The 18,187-nt window shown below is 44.1% G+C and overlaps 1 protein-coding gene across 1 annotated transcript in view; it reads right to left on the bottom strand.

The window, feature by feature from the left end:
- PLG (plasminogen) overlaps nucleotides 1–18,187 on the bottom strand; it is a 164,745-nt gene that overhangs the window by 71,493 nt on the left and 75,065 nt on the right. The window contains exon 11 of the mRNA XM_075596748.1: nucleotides 16,612–16,787. Within this exon, the coding sequence (XP_075452863.1) occupies nucleotides 16,612–16,787 (176 nt within the window). The remainder of the gene's footprint in view (nucleotides 1–16,611; nucleotides 16,788–18,187) is intronic.

The following is an 18,187-nucleotide window of genomic DNA, read 5'->3' as shown; positions in this document are numbered from 1 at the left end:
CGCATGTGCGACGCTGTAATGGCCGCCGCTACGCTTAACTGCGCCTGTGCAACCTCCCAGAGCTCTGGCACACTGGCGATGGCCACCGCTACCCTGGCCAACCTCTGCGCATTGCGCGAACCTCGCGCCACAACCAAGATGGCGGTGCCCGCCGGGAGAAGTCGCCGTCCCCTTCCCCCACTGCCACAGGGGTAAGGCAGGGGGCAAAGGAAGATCAGGGGAACCGGGGGTGACCCCCTTACATATATATATATATATATATATATATAACAACAAAGAATATGAACCTGCAGCTAACTGAAAAGATAACACAACATTGCTTAAATCATTAATAGTATATCATATGATGCTGGCAAAATAAATAAATGACAGCTAAATGACGGTGCTGGGGATAGTAATAGGAATGCAAAGAAGAAGAAAAAAGAAAAAAGTGTCCCACTAAAAGCACTCAAGCAGAGTAATAATAAAGAATTGTTTATTCAAGGACATGAATTACACAAAAAATACAAAATTTAAAACAGTCCCCAAGAGATCCCTACAGCTGAAGAAAATACATAACATAGAGAAGCAATACTGTAATAGTAAGAACAGAATATTGCTATCTAGGAGAGATTGTAAACTCCTATGATGTATATAAAGACCGGCCGGTCACAATGTAAAGCTGTGTGCTTTGAACTTAATAACTGCTCAGCGTGTTGAATGCCAATACAGTACCACCTGGGTAACCAGGAAAGGAAAGTAAAATTGCATGAAATGACCACTGTTAAAGTAGATAAGCACTGTGTATATGAAAAGTAAGTCCTTGTTGTAAGGTCCTGAGATAGCATGAATGGCAAAAAAAGAGTGTAATGGCAGCAAAAAGTCCACACCAGATTGAGGAGATCCTTGGGGAGTGCAATATTGCTTCTCTATGTTATGTATTTTCTTCAGCTGTAGGGATCTCTTGGTGACTGTTTTAAATGTTGTATTTTTTGTGTAATTCATGTCCTTGAATAAACAATTCTTTATTATTACTCTGCTTGAGTGCTTTTAGTGGGACACTTTTTTCTTTATTCTTCTTCTTAGCATATATATATATATATATATATATATATATATATATATATATATATATATATATATATATATATATATATATATATATATATATATATATATATATAATACTGAGTTAAGTTAAGGTGAGTAGAAAAAGTGACAAAAACCCTCACTGTGTGCTCATTTGCATGTCATTTCCCAGAATCCCTTGCTGCAGTGGAAGTGCTGTATGCTGGGTGATAATGGGGAAAGGCGGGGTTGCAGACCTGCCTAAGGCCTCGGTCCCGCTGCGCTCGTTGGCGCGGGCGGCGGGTCGCGAGTTCCCCACCAGCAGGGGAATCCTCGCGAGCCGGTCCCGGTCCCCACTGGCTGCACAGAGCACTACACGCTGTAGCGCGTCAGCCGCTGGAGACACCAGAGAATGGTGTTTTCTAGCTTTGACGCGTGACGTGTGTGGCTGTGAGCCAATGGGGAGGGGAGGCTGCGGGAGGAGGAGAGGCTTCGGGGAGCGGGGAGGAGTGTGGAGTGAAAGCAGGTGAGTGCCTTTCTCTGTGTGTGTGTCTGAGTGCGTGCCTGTCTGTGTGTGTATGTGTCTGAGTGCGTGAGTGCCTGTCTGTGTGTGTGTGTGCCCGAGTGCCTGCCTCTGTCTGTGTGTGTGTGTGTGTATGAGTGCGTGAGTGCCTGCCTGTGTGTGCGCGCGTGTGTGTGTGTATGAGTGCGTGAGTGCCTGCCTGTGTGTGTGTGTGCGCGTGTGTGCGTGTGCGCGTGTATGAATGAGTGCCTGCGTGTGTGTGTTTAAACTTACCTTCCAGCTCCAGCCCGAGTCCGTGGAGGGAGGGGGGGGGAGAGTAGCGGGTCCCTCCGCTCAAGCCACGCCCCCCCTCCCTGTCAAACCTCCCACCTCCCGCCCACCTCCCGATCAAACCTCCCACCTCCCGCCCACCTCCCGATCAAACCTCCCACCTCCCGCCCACCTCCAGCTCCGGCTCCCGCTCCCTACAGACCGCAGATCGCGGTCTGTGTATCTCAGCGCACCGCCTGTCAGCAGCGCAGGTGCGCTGACTCTGGGAGCGTTGCCTTAGCCTAAGACATGCAGATGAGCATACAGCTATATTTGCATATATATATATATAAAACAGTGTCTCTTTGAATGTTTTTAAGTATACCCTTTGCTTGCTTCATTCATTTTAACATCGCCGAAAGAACAGATCAGTGTATCTCGAAAGCTCGCACAAATAAAAGCATTTCGTTAGCCACAGAACGGTATCATGTATTTATTTTTTGATTATTGAAGCTCGGCTAACACGGTACTGATACCTCTACATATATATATATATATATTTTATATATATATATATATATATATATATATATATATATATATATATATACATACCGTGGTCGACAAATCACCAAAAAATCTACTCGCCGAACAAAAAATTCTACTCGCCACCTAGTACCAAACGTGTGCTGCTTGGGCCAATAGGAGCTCGCCACGATGTTAAATCCACTCGCCCGGGGCGTGCAAATGTATAGGTTTGTCGAACACTGTATATATATATATATATATATATATATATATATATATATATATATATACAGGCAGTCCTCGTTTTACAACGCTTCATTTTACAACGAATGGCTTATCCAACGCTATGCAATGCATACCTATGTTCATTTTTACAACGCCAAAACGGCTTATCCAACACTCTTACGGCGCTTTGCAAAGTTGTTTATGTGTATATAATATATATATTATACTATATAATATATTATATTTTTATATTATATTAAAAATTATGTTATATTATATATATAATACAGTATATGCACTATATAATTTGTGTGTGCTGCATATCTTATTGTCTGCGTAAAATATTTTGTGTATTTTAGCATTAAAAATGCCTTCAGAAACGGAACCTTTCATTTAAACAGTGTTCCTATGGGAAAACGTGTTTCGCTTTACAACGTTTCGCTATCCAACGCCATTTTGAGTAACGCATTGTGTCAGATAACGGAGGACTGCCTGTATATATATATATACATACACATTCACATACATACAAAGTGTCAATTGGAATGCTTCTGGGCGTGGCTAAATGTATACAACAAAAAACAAAGAAGCCCAAAGCAACATCCAATATGACAAAAATATATCAATGAGGAAGACTCATAAGCCCGCTCCTGCTTTTGTTGTAAGTCATCAGATAGGTCAGGGCTAAGAAATTCAATGCCGATCTTGAGACGATGTCCTATAAGCAGCTCGGCTTGACTCACTACAGTAGTCAAGTGTAGTTTTGTTGGCCAATCACCCTCATTGCCTTTTTAAAGCATCCTTTCGTCTTGAGCTTGAATTTTTCAGTGATAAAACCATTTGTGATGAGACTAAAATCCATTTGAGCCATTTTGAGTAGGGGCCAATGACTATCAGGAAATTCTTCCCTTGAAATGGACCAGAAAATTCACATGAAGTCTGGACCAAGGCTTCTTAGTAATTTCCAATACAAAACATTGGATATTTTGGTGAGTTATTTCCAGAGGCTTGGCAACTTGCTGCACTCACAATTCTTTCAATGTCTGCATACTTTTTAGGTCACTAGACAAAACTTCTTGCTTGTTCTCTCGTCATACAATTCCTAAATGAGCTGAATGTAACATCAATAAGATGATTTATCATTCTTTTTTATGAATGACAACTCTGTTGCCCAATAGCAAACTTCCTTTATGAGCACACCATTTATGTTGTCAGTTTATATATGGACATAGGTCTTCAGACAGCATCCCACCTAGCCATTGTAAGAATCTGTGAGTCTTGCTAACCTTGGCACACTTCCTGCTTATCTCAGCCCACTATCGGGTGCTCCGCTTCGGCCTCCGTCTCCTGCGGCGCGTCACCTGGGCCATCTACAAGCCGCCGGTTTACGGGCACACGCGTCACACATGAGAATTAATGCAGACTCCTCTGTTCCCACCTCCGGGGTTCACCCGTGCTGGGGCGTCATCGGCGTGCCACGTACGTGCGCTCTACACATGCAGGTACCACATCACCAATCCCTATCAGTAATCTTTCACAAACCTGTCTTCTGCTCCTCTTCAGCCAATCACAGTAGGCGCTCCTGGCGTGCCCCCTCTCATCACTGCTGTCTTGCCTCCACAGTCTTGTCGTGCTTCCTTATCGTGCTCCTGACCTTAGCTATTCCTCCGGACTCCGCTCTTCTGTTCTCCTGATCTTGGCTAGCTATGACGATCTGCACCTCTCCATCCCGACCTCTGCAAAGTACCTCGACGATTCGCTCCTCTCCAATACTGGGCTAGGCAAAGTACCATGATGATCCGCCTCTCTCCAATCCAGACCAGAGCTAAGTACCTCCCACGATCCGCTACTCTCCAACACGACCTTGGCAAGTATTACTGAACTTCCAGATCTCTCCTACCCCGACCGGACTACCTCGACCAATCTACCCTCCAGATGTGCCCATGCGGCTCTGGGTTGGTGTAATATCAAATCCCCACCTCGGCCTCATGGTCACGCCTTGTTTCTGGTGAGCACTCCGTTACAGCCATACACTCCTCACCCAGTTCAGAATGCGAGCCAAAACAGTCATTTTTACAACCTAGTCAACATGAAGAATTAGGTAAGGATGGGATTCCAACTTCAAAACTTAATTTGAGGGTGGAATGGTACAGTGTAGTCTGGTAACTGTAAAGGCAGGTGTTTCAGGGCATCAGCAATAGACTTCCCTGGATTGTAAGCAAGTACTTATGTACTCATAGGCATTTAACATGAGACTCCATCATTGCCTTTGAGGTGACATAACTGGAGGTGTTAGTTTGTCTTTAGAAAGTATACCTGCTGTAGTGGCTTGTGGTCAGTTGGAATGTCAAATACACATCCATAGATGTAATTGTGATAAAAGAAAAATTACTCTGACTATCACAGCAAGAGTTAATTTATAAATCTGTGCATAGTTACACTCTGTGGATGTCAAGGTCATTGAGTATGTGACATGCACTTCCATCCCATCTGGCAAAACATGAATGAGAACAGCTCCAATACCATAGAGTAATGCATAACAGGTACGTATCAATGGTATTTATTCATCATAATGGACGAGCAGAGAGTCTGGTGTTAGTAACTTATTTACATTCCTGGCAGCCAGCGCATACTGGTGAGTTCATTTCCATGAGGTTCAGCAACTATAGCCTTGTGTGCAAGAAAACTGCGGCAGGAATTTTAACAAACCCAGGAATGCTTGAATCCCATTTGGATTTTTGGCTCAAACATCATGGATGGTCTTTACCTGTTTTTTTGTTGGGTGAATACTAGGTGTACCAATATGATGTTTGTACTTAATAATAAATAAATAATAACTTTATTTATATAGCGCTTTTCTCCTAGTGGGACTCAAAGCAGTTGACCATTGCAAAAAAGGAAAAAAGAAGAAAACAGTTAAGGTTTTAAGACCAAACACAAGGAAAGATACAATACAGGATGGGACATTGCTGTCGTTATTAAATGCAGGACAGGTATTGGTTCATTAATTACATTTTATTAATTAAATGAATACTTCCTATATCACATTTGCTTCTTCTTGACTCATATGCCGGATGCCCCAAGGTAGAACAAAACCTACATCCCGAAATGGTCCCATGATAAGGTTTGACACATAAAATTCCAGAGAGCAGAGTTTCCATAAAATGTAGGAGAATTACTGGTGCAACAGAAATTTTATAGTGAAAACACTGAGCTTTGCACTTTCACTAAGTTGTGATAGTCTGTGCACCTGTAACATCCTCATCAACAATATTATTAGGCAAGGTGGAGTTTTACAAAGACATCTATAACAATAGCAGAGCTACAGTAGTTGTTTTACAGCAACATTCAGCACAGCAACTTTTTACAAACTGATCTGGCCAACAGGAACTACCTACTATATGTAGACAGAAACATAAACAGGGAAGAGCCAGAGAGGTTCTAAGAAGACACATTCATTCTGCATGTTACATCACCAGCTACACATACACAACAATACCATTCTTAGAGCTAACATTCTTTACAAACAGCATCTTGACTCCACGCAATTTAAACTTCATCATGCTAAACTAAGGGTAAAGAAAAGTGTGTTTGAGAACACTGAGGATGGGGACAGAACTCAGGAAGGAAAATTATAACAAAAAGGGGTTAATTAGGGGAGAGACAAGGAATCCTCGGTAACAGGATAACAGGCAAGGTAACAAACAAGACTGGTTAACAGGGACAGGAACTGGCATACAGGGACATGGACCGGACTGGGACGTAGGCTGGTGAAAAAACAAAGTTAAAATGACAGGAAGGAGGAACTTCCTGGACTTTAAGTAGGGGGCAAAGGAGGAAGTGGGCGAGCCTTCGGCTGCAATGCCTTTTGGGAGTTTTAGTTCTTTTGGGCTACACCCAGTGGACAACTACAACATTACAGTCAGAAAAGACTCTATGTGGGCAGGTTTTCAGAATACTGTAATTCCAGGTTCATCTCCGATACACATGTAATACAGTGTGCTTTTATGAACTGCACTATATTTTTGATGATGATTGTTTCAAATGAAAGACAATTGTTAATTAATCACCCTACATATGGTGCATACTGACAGTGAGAGAGGTTTCTGCCCGATAGGATCTAGCATTTATTTTTTTGGTACAAAGGAACTAAAAAAAACTGTGCAAAAGGATGCTGAATTTTGGAATCATCTCATTATGATGTTTGTGACAGGTAATTCCTATAGAGCCTCCACAAATCACAAGCTGGTTTACAAAGAGCAAAATACCTTGATACATTTAGGAAAGTGCACAAAATATGAAAATGTCTCTTTGCACCATTTTTTCTCCAACTAGCCAAGGTTCCTCAATATCCAGGAGAAAAGAGATATGGAAAGTTCAATGTTTTATATATACACTATATACACCACTTTTTATGTAGTCTAGAGTGTACGTAGGTGAGAAGATAACGATTTGGTAAAAAAGGTAACTATTTGGTAATAATTTAATGAGAAACTGACAATTTAATTAGAAAGTGCCTTTTCCTACCTATCATAGAATGTGAAGGGCAAAGCATATGAGGCCAAAAAAATGTTTTTACATCCTTCAACTCAAACAAAGTATACAGCAGGTTACAGAATAGGAAAAAAAAAAAAAACAGTGGGGAAAACCTGTGAGAAACCATGGTTGCCTCACTGCCCTACCTCTGGGCATACAGTACTAAAACAAGTAACACTATTTGAATAGAGGCTCTAAATGTAAATTACTAAAAAAAAGGACTGTGCATGGACAGCGGACCCAACAGATGTCACTATTTCAATAATAGTTCCATAGGAGAGAGAGGCACAATGTGGCGGGTGACTAAGCCTTGATAGCGAGAAGGTAGGGCACACAGTGCTGGTAGACGCCACGAGATAATAAATTGTTTTCACTACAGTTCTGAAGGAGGTCATACAACACTAGTAAGAAAAGTGTTTAAGGGCACTGAAGAAGAGACTAGGGTGGGTTGAGTATGGTGGGGGATGGGAGAGAATTCACCAAAATGTGTGAAGAAATGCCTGGGAAAGAAGGCGTAGAGGGCAATGGCAATGAAGCAACAAGCTAGGGTAGGCATAGCTAACTGCTTGCTAAACCAATGAAGCTTAATGCAACACAGTAAAAAGAATACTACAAACAAACCAAGGCTTGGGGATTGCAGAAGGCAGAAACGATCCAGAACTAAGCTCAGAATATGTATGAGCTTAAACGTATGGAATATGGGGTTAGCTTCTTATTTTCCAGCTAGCAAAGGAAGCTGGGAAATGTGTGATATTTAAAGGCAGAGATCAGCTAAGATGAATGAATTAGCCTGTTGCAGCGAGGCTGACTGAAATCACGGTCTGGAATATGCTACTCCCCAAACAACAAATGCAAGCTATTAGCTTTCAATTGTACATTATCTATGTGGCTCTAAAAGCTTTATGTATATATTTTTCAGCAACAATATTGCTCACTGTTGAAATACCAAACTTCAATCTCATTTTCTTTAGCAGGATCAGAGAATATACAGTATTTGCAGAACTTTGTGTAAGTAAAATTAGGAAGCATACTTTGTTCACTAAGGTTTTTTTAAAGCACTGTAGCTTTTGATGTTCAGTAGCTCGCTGTAAGGATTCGGCTCGATCCATGCCGGGTTTTCACAACGGTACAGGTTTTCTGCCTCTCCTGCCCTTTTTGCTCACTGTGGCCATTTTGGGTACTGGTAGTCTGCTTTATAAGGCTGCAGTTACTATAGGGAGTTGCCGAGCAAAGTTCTACCGTTTGCAGCTCCTGTTGGTCTTTGCAGTTACGCTTTACCCTCTTGCCTGTTTTGATTCCCTGTTGCTGACCCCGGACCATAATCCTGACCTCGCTGTCTTCCACCTGCCCTGACCTCTGCCTGTTTCCTGGACTTTGCAACTCTGCCACCAGCCCTGGCCCTTGCTTCCATACAGACTACGGATACTCTTACAGGAATCTGTCCATGGTCTGTGGTCGGTTTATTTGCATCCCTACCCCAGCCCGGTGGGTCCGCTTCCTGATTTGAGATGAGCACCATCACATTTTGCTCGGCAAAACATGGACCCCGCAGAGGTAGAGTGAGCCGTATCTCTCAAAGGAGAACTACTCGGAGATCATGAGACATACCTTGCCCTGCAAAACCAACAGCTGGCACTTATTTCAAGCTGACTTCAGGACATTTTAACCCATCTGGACACACTCCAGGTGGGTTCTACCCCTGCCCTGCCCTTACTGGAAGCTTCTCTGGTGCCAGCCCCATCACCCCTTACACCCCAGGAACCACGGATCCCTACGCCTCTGCATTATGGAGGGGACCCTATTGCTTGTAGAGGTTTTCTGAACCAATGCTCGATTCAGTTTGAACTCCAGCCCTCCATGTTCAGCTCTCACCGATCCAGGGTAGTATATGTAATTTCCCTACTAACAGATGAGGCCTTGGCCTGGGCTTCCCCTCTGTGGGATAGAGAATCCCCACTGATTAACAATTCCATTGCCTTTCTCCAGGCATTTAAAAAAGTATTTGACGCCTCCAGTCGCGTCTCCTCTGCTTCAGCTTCACTCCTTCGAATCCAACAAGGAATACGTACCGCAGGCCAATATGCCATTGATTTATGAACCCTTGCTGTGGAGACAGGCTGGAATAATGAAGCTCTTGTGGCAGCATTTTGGCAGGGGCTTTCTGAGAGTTTGAAGGACGAAATGACATGTAGTGTGGGCTCAATGGTCACCGTGTCCGAGACTGTCCTAAATCAGGAAAACCCCAATGCTCAGTGAAGATAGAGGAATATTCTCTGGACATTTCTTTATTCTTCCTTCACCACAACCTTCACGGCTCCTCCTGCTAGTTTCACTCTTCTGGGGACCAGCATCCATTTTCACTCCGCTTTTGTGGAGTCAGAAGCCGCAGGGAACTTCATTGACCACGCATTTGCGGAACTCCACTCCCTTCCTCTCCGTACTACGGAGACTCCGTTAGCAGTAGTGGGTATTGATGGAAGACCTCTGATACCTGGGACCATCACTCTCGAGACTAATTGTCATGATAGCTTACAGGGTTATACTATACACCAAATAACTGGGTTGAATTGAATGTGACTGTGATATGATAAAGAAAGTGTATTCCTTCAGGGAAGGTGAACACACAAATTGGACAAATAACAAAATGGAATACATACACTTACGTGGGAATGGGGCAATGAAGTAATCAGGATTAAGATTAGCAATTCATCAGGCATCAGGTATCAGTCAGGTAAAATCACGAAGAACACTGGGCATAGAGCTTACCATCGTTTTAATGTGATTTGGGCTCTATACCCTAACATTGGGTCTCAGGTATAGGTTAACAATTATCTGTACCCTATCACCTTTTGCCAGCTAACATGGGAAGCACTTTAGGTACCTGCCCCCAGGTAGCTGGCACATGCGCACAATCCCTTAGTCAGGCTACCATTTTCCTAACCGCACTCAAAAGAGTTGGCGTCACTAAGTCTGCCAGATGGGGATTTGGGCCGGGGAAACCTGACCAAAGGTGTGAATTATGGCACTTCATGTGAAAGGCCATGTCCTGCGTTCTCTCCACCCTGTATATACAAACCGGGGGGATGAGCCTTTGATCAGTGGCCTGTGTAGATATATTGTAGCCCCCTGACCATTAACATACTGTATGGGCCAGTAGTTTTCGCGGGCTTTACACTAGGCATAAAATACAGTGAGTTCACAATATTTTATATACATAAAAATATTCTGATCGGTTGTGCCGAGCAGGCTACCAATTGCCATACCCTCATGCCAGAGGGGATTCTACATGGTGGCCAATTTTCAGCTCGCTGGGACCCACCAAACTGGAGATAACAATATATCACTTAAACACCACATGTTAAACCTATTGCATTTCTCCGCCATTGGAGTCAATGGCAGAACCACATTTTAAACAGTTACCCATACTCCGTTCGGTTGATTGGAGAGGGCTGGAAATTGCCATGCAATCATGCCGGAGCAGTGACTGCATGGGGTCCAAATCCCAGCCCTCTAGTCCTTACCGAACTGGAGAGCTGGGTTTTACGTTTTCGCACTTTCGCACTTGGTGTTTTAAAACCAAGCAGCTTTTCTCTGCCAGTGCGGTCAATGGGGCGACCCTCGTGGCAGCCGTGACCCTTTCCCATGGCCATTGCCCATCGGACCCTGTTGGGGTCGAGTAAGGAGGTTCCCCTGAGCTAGGGGCAAAAAGAATTGGACCGCTACCTGCCCTAGGACCGGAGTTACAATTTTAATATGAATGAACTTGGCCGTGACCAAGTTCCCACGCCAATTTAGCGATCAAAAGCTCTTTTATTGAAATTGTATCCGCTTTCGGAGATTGCGGTTTGGCCGACAGCCAACTCATTCTTGGAGAGGGGACTCGAGGAATCCCCATTGAAAGGCATTACGCCACTCACTTCAATGGAGAAATTCCGCTCATCCTCTCGGGCACCATCTGCTGGTCTTCTTTGATATCAGGCCAAAACCCGAGAAATCTCCATAAACTTGCATGGAGCTCCAATGGCGACCTATGGTACGGGCTGCAAATGGGGATTAAAAAGGCGGGAAGGGGAACAAAGGGCCATAAACATGTAAATACAATTCACCCTTTCCCTCCTGACCTGATCCCAGTGTATGTGTTTGGTGCATACACTGTAAGGGGAGAAATACATGTAACCACGGGGAAACACATTTTACATTGAGGCAGGGAAATAAAAATAAATGTAATCATTATTACAGTTAACCCCTCGCCTCCCACACGATGGTAGGGGTGGCCAGCTGGGGTGTAACCCCTTTATTACCGGGCCAGCCACCCCCTTTTTGTGACACTAATCCTTTGCTGGTTGCGGTTGGGGTACTTCACAAAGAGTCAATATCATTCTACATCATTTGCTCTCCCTAGACTCCAGTGGTTCTAGGACTTCCCTGGCTGCAGCACCACAAACCCAAGATCAATTGGGCGACCAATCAAGTGACAGCCTGGGGATAACATTGCCAAGGATCTTGTCTTCCTGTGTCTCGCACCATCTCCGAGGTTTGGCTACCTACTGAGACTTCCTCATCATGCCTTCCAGTTTGTTACCAGGAATTTGACAACGTATTTGACAAAAAAGAGGCAGAGGAGTTACTGCCACATCGACCTTATGATTGTGCAGTCGATCTACTCCCAGGGGTCATCTCTCCTCGAGGCCGCACCTATACCCTTTCAGAACCAGAAACCAAGGACATGCAGGAATACATTTCGGAGAACCTTCAGCGTGGGTTTATTCGCAAATCAAGTTCTCCCGCTAGAGCGGGTCTCTTCTTTGTTTCCAAAAAAGACAGTTCTCTCAGGCCATGTATCGACAACAGAGGTTTAAATAAAATCACTGTAAAGAACTGATATCCGCTGCCCCTCATTCCTGAACTCTTCGACTGCTTACGCAAGGCTATGATCGTCACCAAACTGGATCTTCGAGGAGCCTACAATTTGATCCAGATCAGAGAGGGTAATGAGTGGAAAACACCCGTGATGGCGATACGAATATCTAGACAAGCCATTTGGCTTATCAACACACCGGCCGTATTTCAAAATGTAATCAACGAGATTTTCCGGGATCTACTGGACCAATTTCTCGTGGTATATCTGGACGTATCCATATCTTTTCCAGTTCTTTGACCGAACATCGGGCACAGGTTAGATTGGTTTTCCAAAGACTTCAGAACCACTCCCTCTATGACAAGCTCGAGAAGTGTCAATTCGAACAGAAGAAGATTTCTTTCCATGGGTATTTCATCTCTTCCCTTGGGTTCGAGGTGGATCATGTGAAAGTATCGGCAATGCTGGCCAACTACTACCGCCAATTCATCAGGAATTTTTCTAAGGTGGCTCTTACTAAGAAAGGGGCGAATCCTAAGATATTGCCCGCTGAGGCTCTTCTGGTTTTCGAGAAGCTCCAGTCCGCCATTTCTTCCGCACCTGTGCTGATCCATCCAGATTCTATGAAACCCTTCGTATTTGAAGTGGATGCATCCGATCTGGCAGCCGGAGCCGTTCTTTCTCAAAGGAAGGATTTTCATGGGAAACTACATCCCTGTGCCTTATTTTCTAAAAAAAAATTCTACCGCGGAAAGGAACTATGATGTTGGAAATCGGGAACTTCTGGCTTTGAAAATGGAGACATTTGCATAAGGGGACAACGTCTCAGATTTCAATCCTTACAGACCACAAGAACCTCAAATACATTGAAGGGGCAAGGAGACTCGGGACGCGTCAGCCAAGGTGGGCTATCTTCTTCACTCAGTTCAACTTTGTGATCTCTTATCGTCCAGGATCCAAGAACATCAAAGCAGATGCTCTATCTCGACAATTCTCTCTTGACGACTCTGAGAACATAGAGCAGGGACCCATCATTCCATCTGTACAGATCATCTCTGCCGTATCTTCATCACTTCTGCAACAGATTTTGCAGGCTCAGGCAAAGGATCCTAGGTCAAAGTCCACACGTTCGTCTAAATTATTTGTCCCCCTCCAATTCCAAAATAAGGTGTTGCAATGGGGCATAGCTCCAAGACGGCTGGTCACCCAGGGGTTAGGAAGACTTGTGATTTCCTTGAACAAATCTTTTGATGGCCAGAGCTTTGCAAAGATATACAGGAGTTTGTGGCAGCCTGCATTATATGCGGTCAGACGAAGGTGCCAAGGACATTACCTTGTGGATTGCTCTAGCCCTTACCCGTTCCCACCCGCCCATGGACCCACCTCTCTATGGATTTTATTGCGGAGCTGCCTCCCTCCAGGGGTATGACAGCCATTCTGGTAGTGGTCGACCGATTTAGCCCATTTTGTTCCTCTCAGGAAGCTACCCACACACAGACTCTGAACTATCAGAGATCTTTATTAAGGAGATATTCCGCCTCCATGGAGTCCCGACGGATATAGTCTCAGATCGCGGATCCCAATTCATTTCTAGATTTTGGAAAGCCTTCTGCCAAAGAATGGGTATCTCCTTACATTTCTCTTCTTCCTACCATTCCCAGTCCAATGGTCTCATGGAAAAGGACCAACCAGTCCTTAGAACAATTCCTGCGCTTTTTTGTTTCTGAGCCACAGGACAACTGGGTTGATCTGCTCCTGTGGGCCGAGTTTTCCCACAACTCCATGAAGCACAACTCAACACTGGAATTACCGTTCTTCTGTGCCTACGGGTACCATCCCGCTGCACTTCCTCTTCCCATTCCTGTCTCCTGAGTTCCTGCAGTGGATGACAAAATCCAAGAACTTCAGTTACTCTGGAAGAAAATCCAGGTCAATCTGACAAAAGCCGCTCTCCAGCAAAAAACGTAGGTGGATAAACGTTGACGACCACCACCTCTATTTCAAGTGGGAGATCAGATCTGGCTGGCTACAAAAAATCCGCTTGAAACTACCTTCCTCCAAACTTGGGCCCAAATTCATTGTACCTTATAAAATTTTGAAACAAGTCAACCCGGTGGTGTTCAAACTGGAACTTCCGGATAATTTACGAATACCCCCAGTGTTCCATGTCTCCCTTCTCAAGCCGTTCGTCCAGAACACCTTCTCTTACCCTCCCCCCTCCTGAACTGTTCTTGGTGGATGGCCAGGAGGAATTTGAAGTAAGCCAAATATTGGATTCCTGTAGATTCCGTGGCGGGCTAAGGAACTAGGTCCTTTGGAAGGGTTATGGACCAGAGGAAAATTCATGGATCAAATCCAGGGATGTCCAAGCCTCCAACCTGGTCTCTCCTCAAGAAAGAGTACTGTAAGGATTCTGCTCGATCCATGCCGGGTTTTCACTACGGTGCAGGTTTTCAGCCTCTCCTGCCCTTTCTGCTCACTATGGCAATTTTGGGTACTGGCAGCCTGCTTTATAAGGCTGCAGTTACTATTGGGAGTCACCAAGAAAAGTTCTACCATTTGCAGCTCCTGTTGGTCTTTACCCTCTTGCCTGTTTTGATTCCCTGTTGCTGAACTTGGACCATGACCTCGACTTTGCTGACTTCCGCCTGTGCTAACCTCTGCCTGTCTCCTGGACTTTGCAACTCTGCTGCCAGCCCTGACCTCTGCCTGTTTCCTGGATTTTGCGAATTGACCGCCAGCCCTGACCCCTGTTTGCATACCGACTACGGATACTCTTACAGGACTCTGTCCCTGGGCTGTGGTTGGTTTATTTGCATCCCTACTTCAGCCCTGCGGGTTCGCTTCCTGATTTGAGATGAGCACCGCCACAGTCGCTCATTCAAAAAAACCTAACAGACTCTAGTAATGTGCCAGCACTTCTCTCTGAAACCCTTGATATATTTGAAAGTTTCAACTCTATTCCCCCTCTCCCAACCTTCCTCCAAGCTGTACATTATATTTTTCCTTTCTCTTAGCATAAAAGTCTCCCCAATGTGCATTGAGTAGAAATGGGTGAACCTGTCAAAATCTGATACTCTGATTTTCCACTGTATTTTTGCTAAAATCCAAAGACTGGTTGGGCACAAAAAAATTAGAACTCAAAATTATGTGGTGACAGCGGTACTACCCAGCAGCTGGTTTAGCTAACACTGCTAGAGTTGCTGTCCTAAATAGCAGAGTCTGTGGGTTCTGATCATGTTGGGCCTGACACCTGTACCCCTTCCTCACAAAGGCCTAGTTATCAAGCTGTGGTAACCAAACAATGTGGTATTACTGCCCAAAAAAGTGCAATACATCATTGCAGCACTGCTAAAAATAATTTATCCGATCCAGTAAAAAAATAGGTCTAATACCGCATTTTTTGTATTATAGTATATTTAGTGTAATGGGATTTACGGCAGAAATGCCGCCATTTTTTTGCACATGCTCCAGGCTTGAATTAGCCCTTTGTTTCCTATGTATATAATGGGCAATGCCCATTTTAAACATACTGTATACAAAACAAGTTACAGTACATACACCAACCTGAAATTGGCAATAACAGTACACAGTAATACAGTATTTATTTAAATACATTACATACAAATTAACCCCTTAGTAGCCCAAGTGGTCAACTAGTCATGGTTTTTCAGGACTTGCTGACCACAAAAGGCTACAAAGGTGTTAATATCAACATTTAACTACGTGTACACTACATTGGCTAACTTAACATTGCCATGCAATGCTTTAATAACCACTACAGTAACCAAGGGGATAAATACTACCGCCCCTCCTCCCACCCGGGAGACCTAACCATCAACCCCGGGGCAATTACTTCCATCACCCACCCGTAACATCCACCCTCAATACTAATGGCCTTTAGCCCAATTAGCCAAAAATGGCTAATAGGGCTTTTGCCCAGCTCAAAATAGAAAAACACATAGAAGAAACATTTAAAATAAATACAAAAAAGAATTACATAATAAAAATGCAATCATTTAAATCCATTGATTGTCAGTGGCTAACTAAGCCCTCAATGGGGGCCTAGAGAGCCACATTGGCAATCAAAGTTCACCATTTAAAAAAAAAATGGATTACTTACCCCTGCCGGGATTAAGGCTGTCCTCCTCATCTTCAGGGTAAAGCCCCCCGGAACAAATAAAATAAAAGGGCCAATGTCAAAGCATTAAAAAAAAAATGCAAGCCCGATAGCTACCAAAAAATACAAATACCTTTCCCCTTACACCTCGTTTTCTCCCTCCCTTCTCCCCTTATTTTTCAGGGTTCAGATTTTTTATTTTGAACAAGCCTTTTTAAACAGATGCGCAAATGAAAGTAATTTGCAAATTTATGGTGGATTTGAATTTCTGCTAAAGTCTCGCCCACCTCTAGAAGTGAGATGCAATAAGCCTCCCCTTCAATTATTCTTTATCAGATATAAGAAACTTTATTAACTAACATTTTACACTTGACCAATCCTCAATCAGAATATTTTTTTTTAAATGCCGTGTATATTTCTTGCAGTGATACTCTATTCCCACAAAATTCAGTATTTTCTGCCAACTGTAGATTGAACATTCACCCCTTGTACACAACAATTGAACTCTAATTTAACTTTGATTACCTGCACTTGCTGGGACTGTAGGTGACTTGGTTGTTTGAATCGGTCTTTGTTCCATGGATGGTAATTTGGTGCACTTCTTCAGATTGCAATACTCCCATCTCACACTTGCATCTGTGGTGTAACACCAGGGACTCTTATCACTATCTGGATTTCTGCAGTAATTTTTTGTTAATCCCCTGAAAATCAAAACAGAACAAAAGCTTTGGTGCAATTTCTACATAATATTCTGTAAACATATAGGGTCCTATGAGGCTTATTCTATAACTCAAATTGTTATGGGATATACACAGAGGTCCTCTGAGGCAGAGCTGCTGCTTCTTTATCACCAAGGACTTCTCAGTTCTGGAAATATGTACTGGAGTAAAATGTTAAAAAAAAGCTGTGTGTGCTGTGCATGCGCATATTAAGTGAAACTTCTTTGACTTTTGTCACAGAAATTGTATTTGTATTGGTGATGTTTTAATTAAAAATCAAAATACAATTTCATTTACAAAACGCAAATAAATTTGACTTATAATGCGCGTGCTCGGCACACATCCTCTGTATTAGCTATTTGCACTAAGTGTGAATTCCTTGTGTATATGTGTCTCAGTCAGTGTGTGTATGGGTATGTGTGTCAGTGTGTGTGTCAGTGTGTGTGTGTATGTGTGTCAGTCAGTCAGTGTGTGTGTGTATATGTGCGTCAGTCAGTGTGTGAGTGAGTGTGTGTGTGTGTGTGTGTGTGTGTGTATGTCAGTCAGTCAGTCAGTCAGTCAGTCAGTGTGTGTATGTATGTATGTCAGTCAGTGTGTGTGTGTGTGTGTGTGTGTGTGTGTGTGTGTGTGTGTGTGTGTGTGTGTGTGTGTGTATGTGTGTGTGTGTGTGTGTGTGTGTGTGTGTGTGTGTGTGTGTGTGTGTGTGTGTGTGTGTGTGTGTGTGTGTGTGTGTCAGTCAGTGTGTGTGTATGTGTGTCAGTCAGTGTGTGTGTGTATGTGTGTCAGTCAGTGTGTGTGTGTATGTGTATCAGTCAGTGTGTGTATGTGTGTCAGTCAGTGTGTGTGTGTATGTGTGTCAGTCAGTGTGGGTGTATGTGTGTCAGTCAGTGTGTGTATGTGTGTCAGTGTGTATGTGTGTCAGTCAGTGTGTGAATGTGTGTCAGTCAGTGTGTGTATGTGTGTCTGTCAGTGTGTCAGTCAGTGTGTGTCAGTGTGTGTATGTGAGTCAGTGTGTGTATGTGTGTCAGTCAGTGTGTGTGTGTGGGTCAGTCAGTGTGTGTGTGTGGGGGGGGTCAGTCAGTGTGTGTGTGTGTGTGTGTGTGTGTGTGGGGGGGGGTCAGTCAGTGTGTGTGTGTCCTGCTGCAGCCAGGGGCGGGGTGTAACATTGTGCACCACCTCTCCCCACCCCTTACGCAAATTCTGCACACCCCTCCCCCCCGCACGCAAATTCTGCATACCCCCCCCTTCGCATGCAAATTCTGCACACACACACCCCCCCCCCGCGGGGTACATGCGCCCGGCACGGGCATGAGTGACCGAGCCCCATTGCCGCGCGGGTTGCGCCCGGGTTTGCGCCGTGTGCCAGTGGAGGGCTGAATGGG

Source organism: Ascaphus truei, chromosome 4 (assembly GCF_040206685.1).
Source record: "Ascaphus truei isolate aAscTru1 chromosome 4, aAscTru1.hap1, whole genome shotgun sequence".
Taxonomy (NCBI): domain Eukaryota; kingdom Metazoa; phylum Chordata; class Amphibia; order Anura; family Ascaphidae; genus Ascaphus; species Ascaphus truei.
Note: the sequence above shows the minus strand (reverse complement) of the source record. Positions and strands in the feature narration are given on the sequence as shown.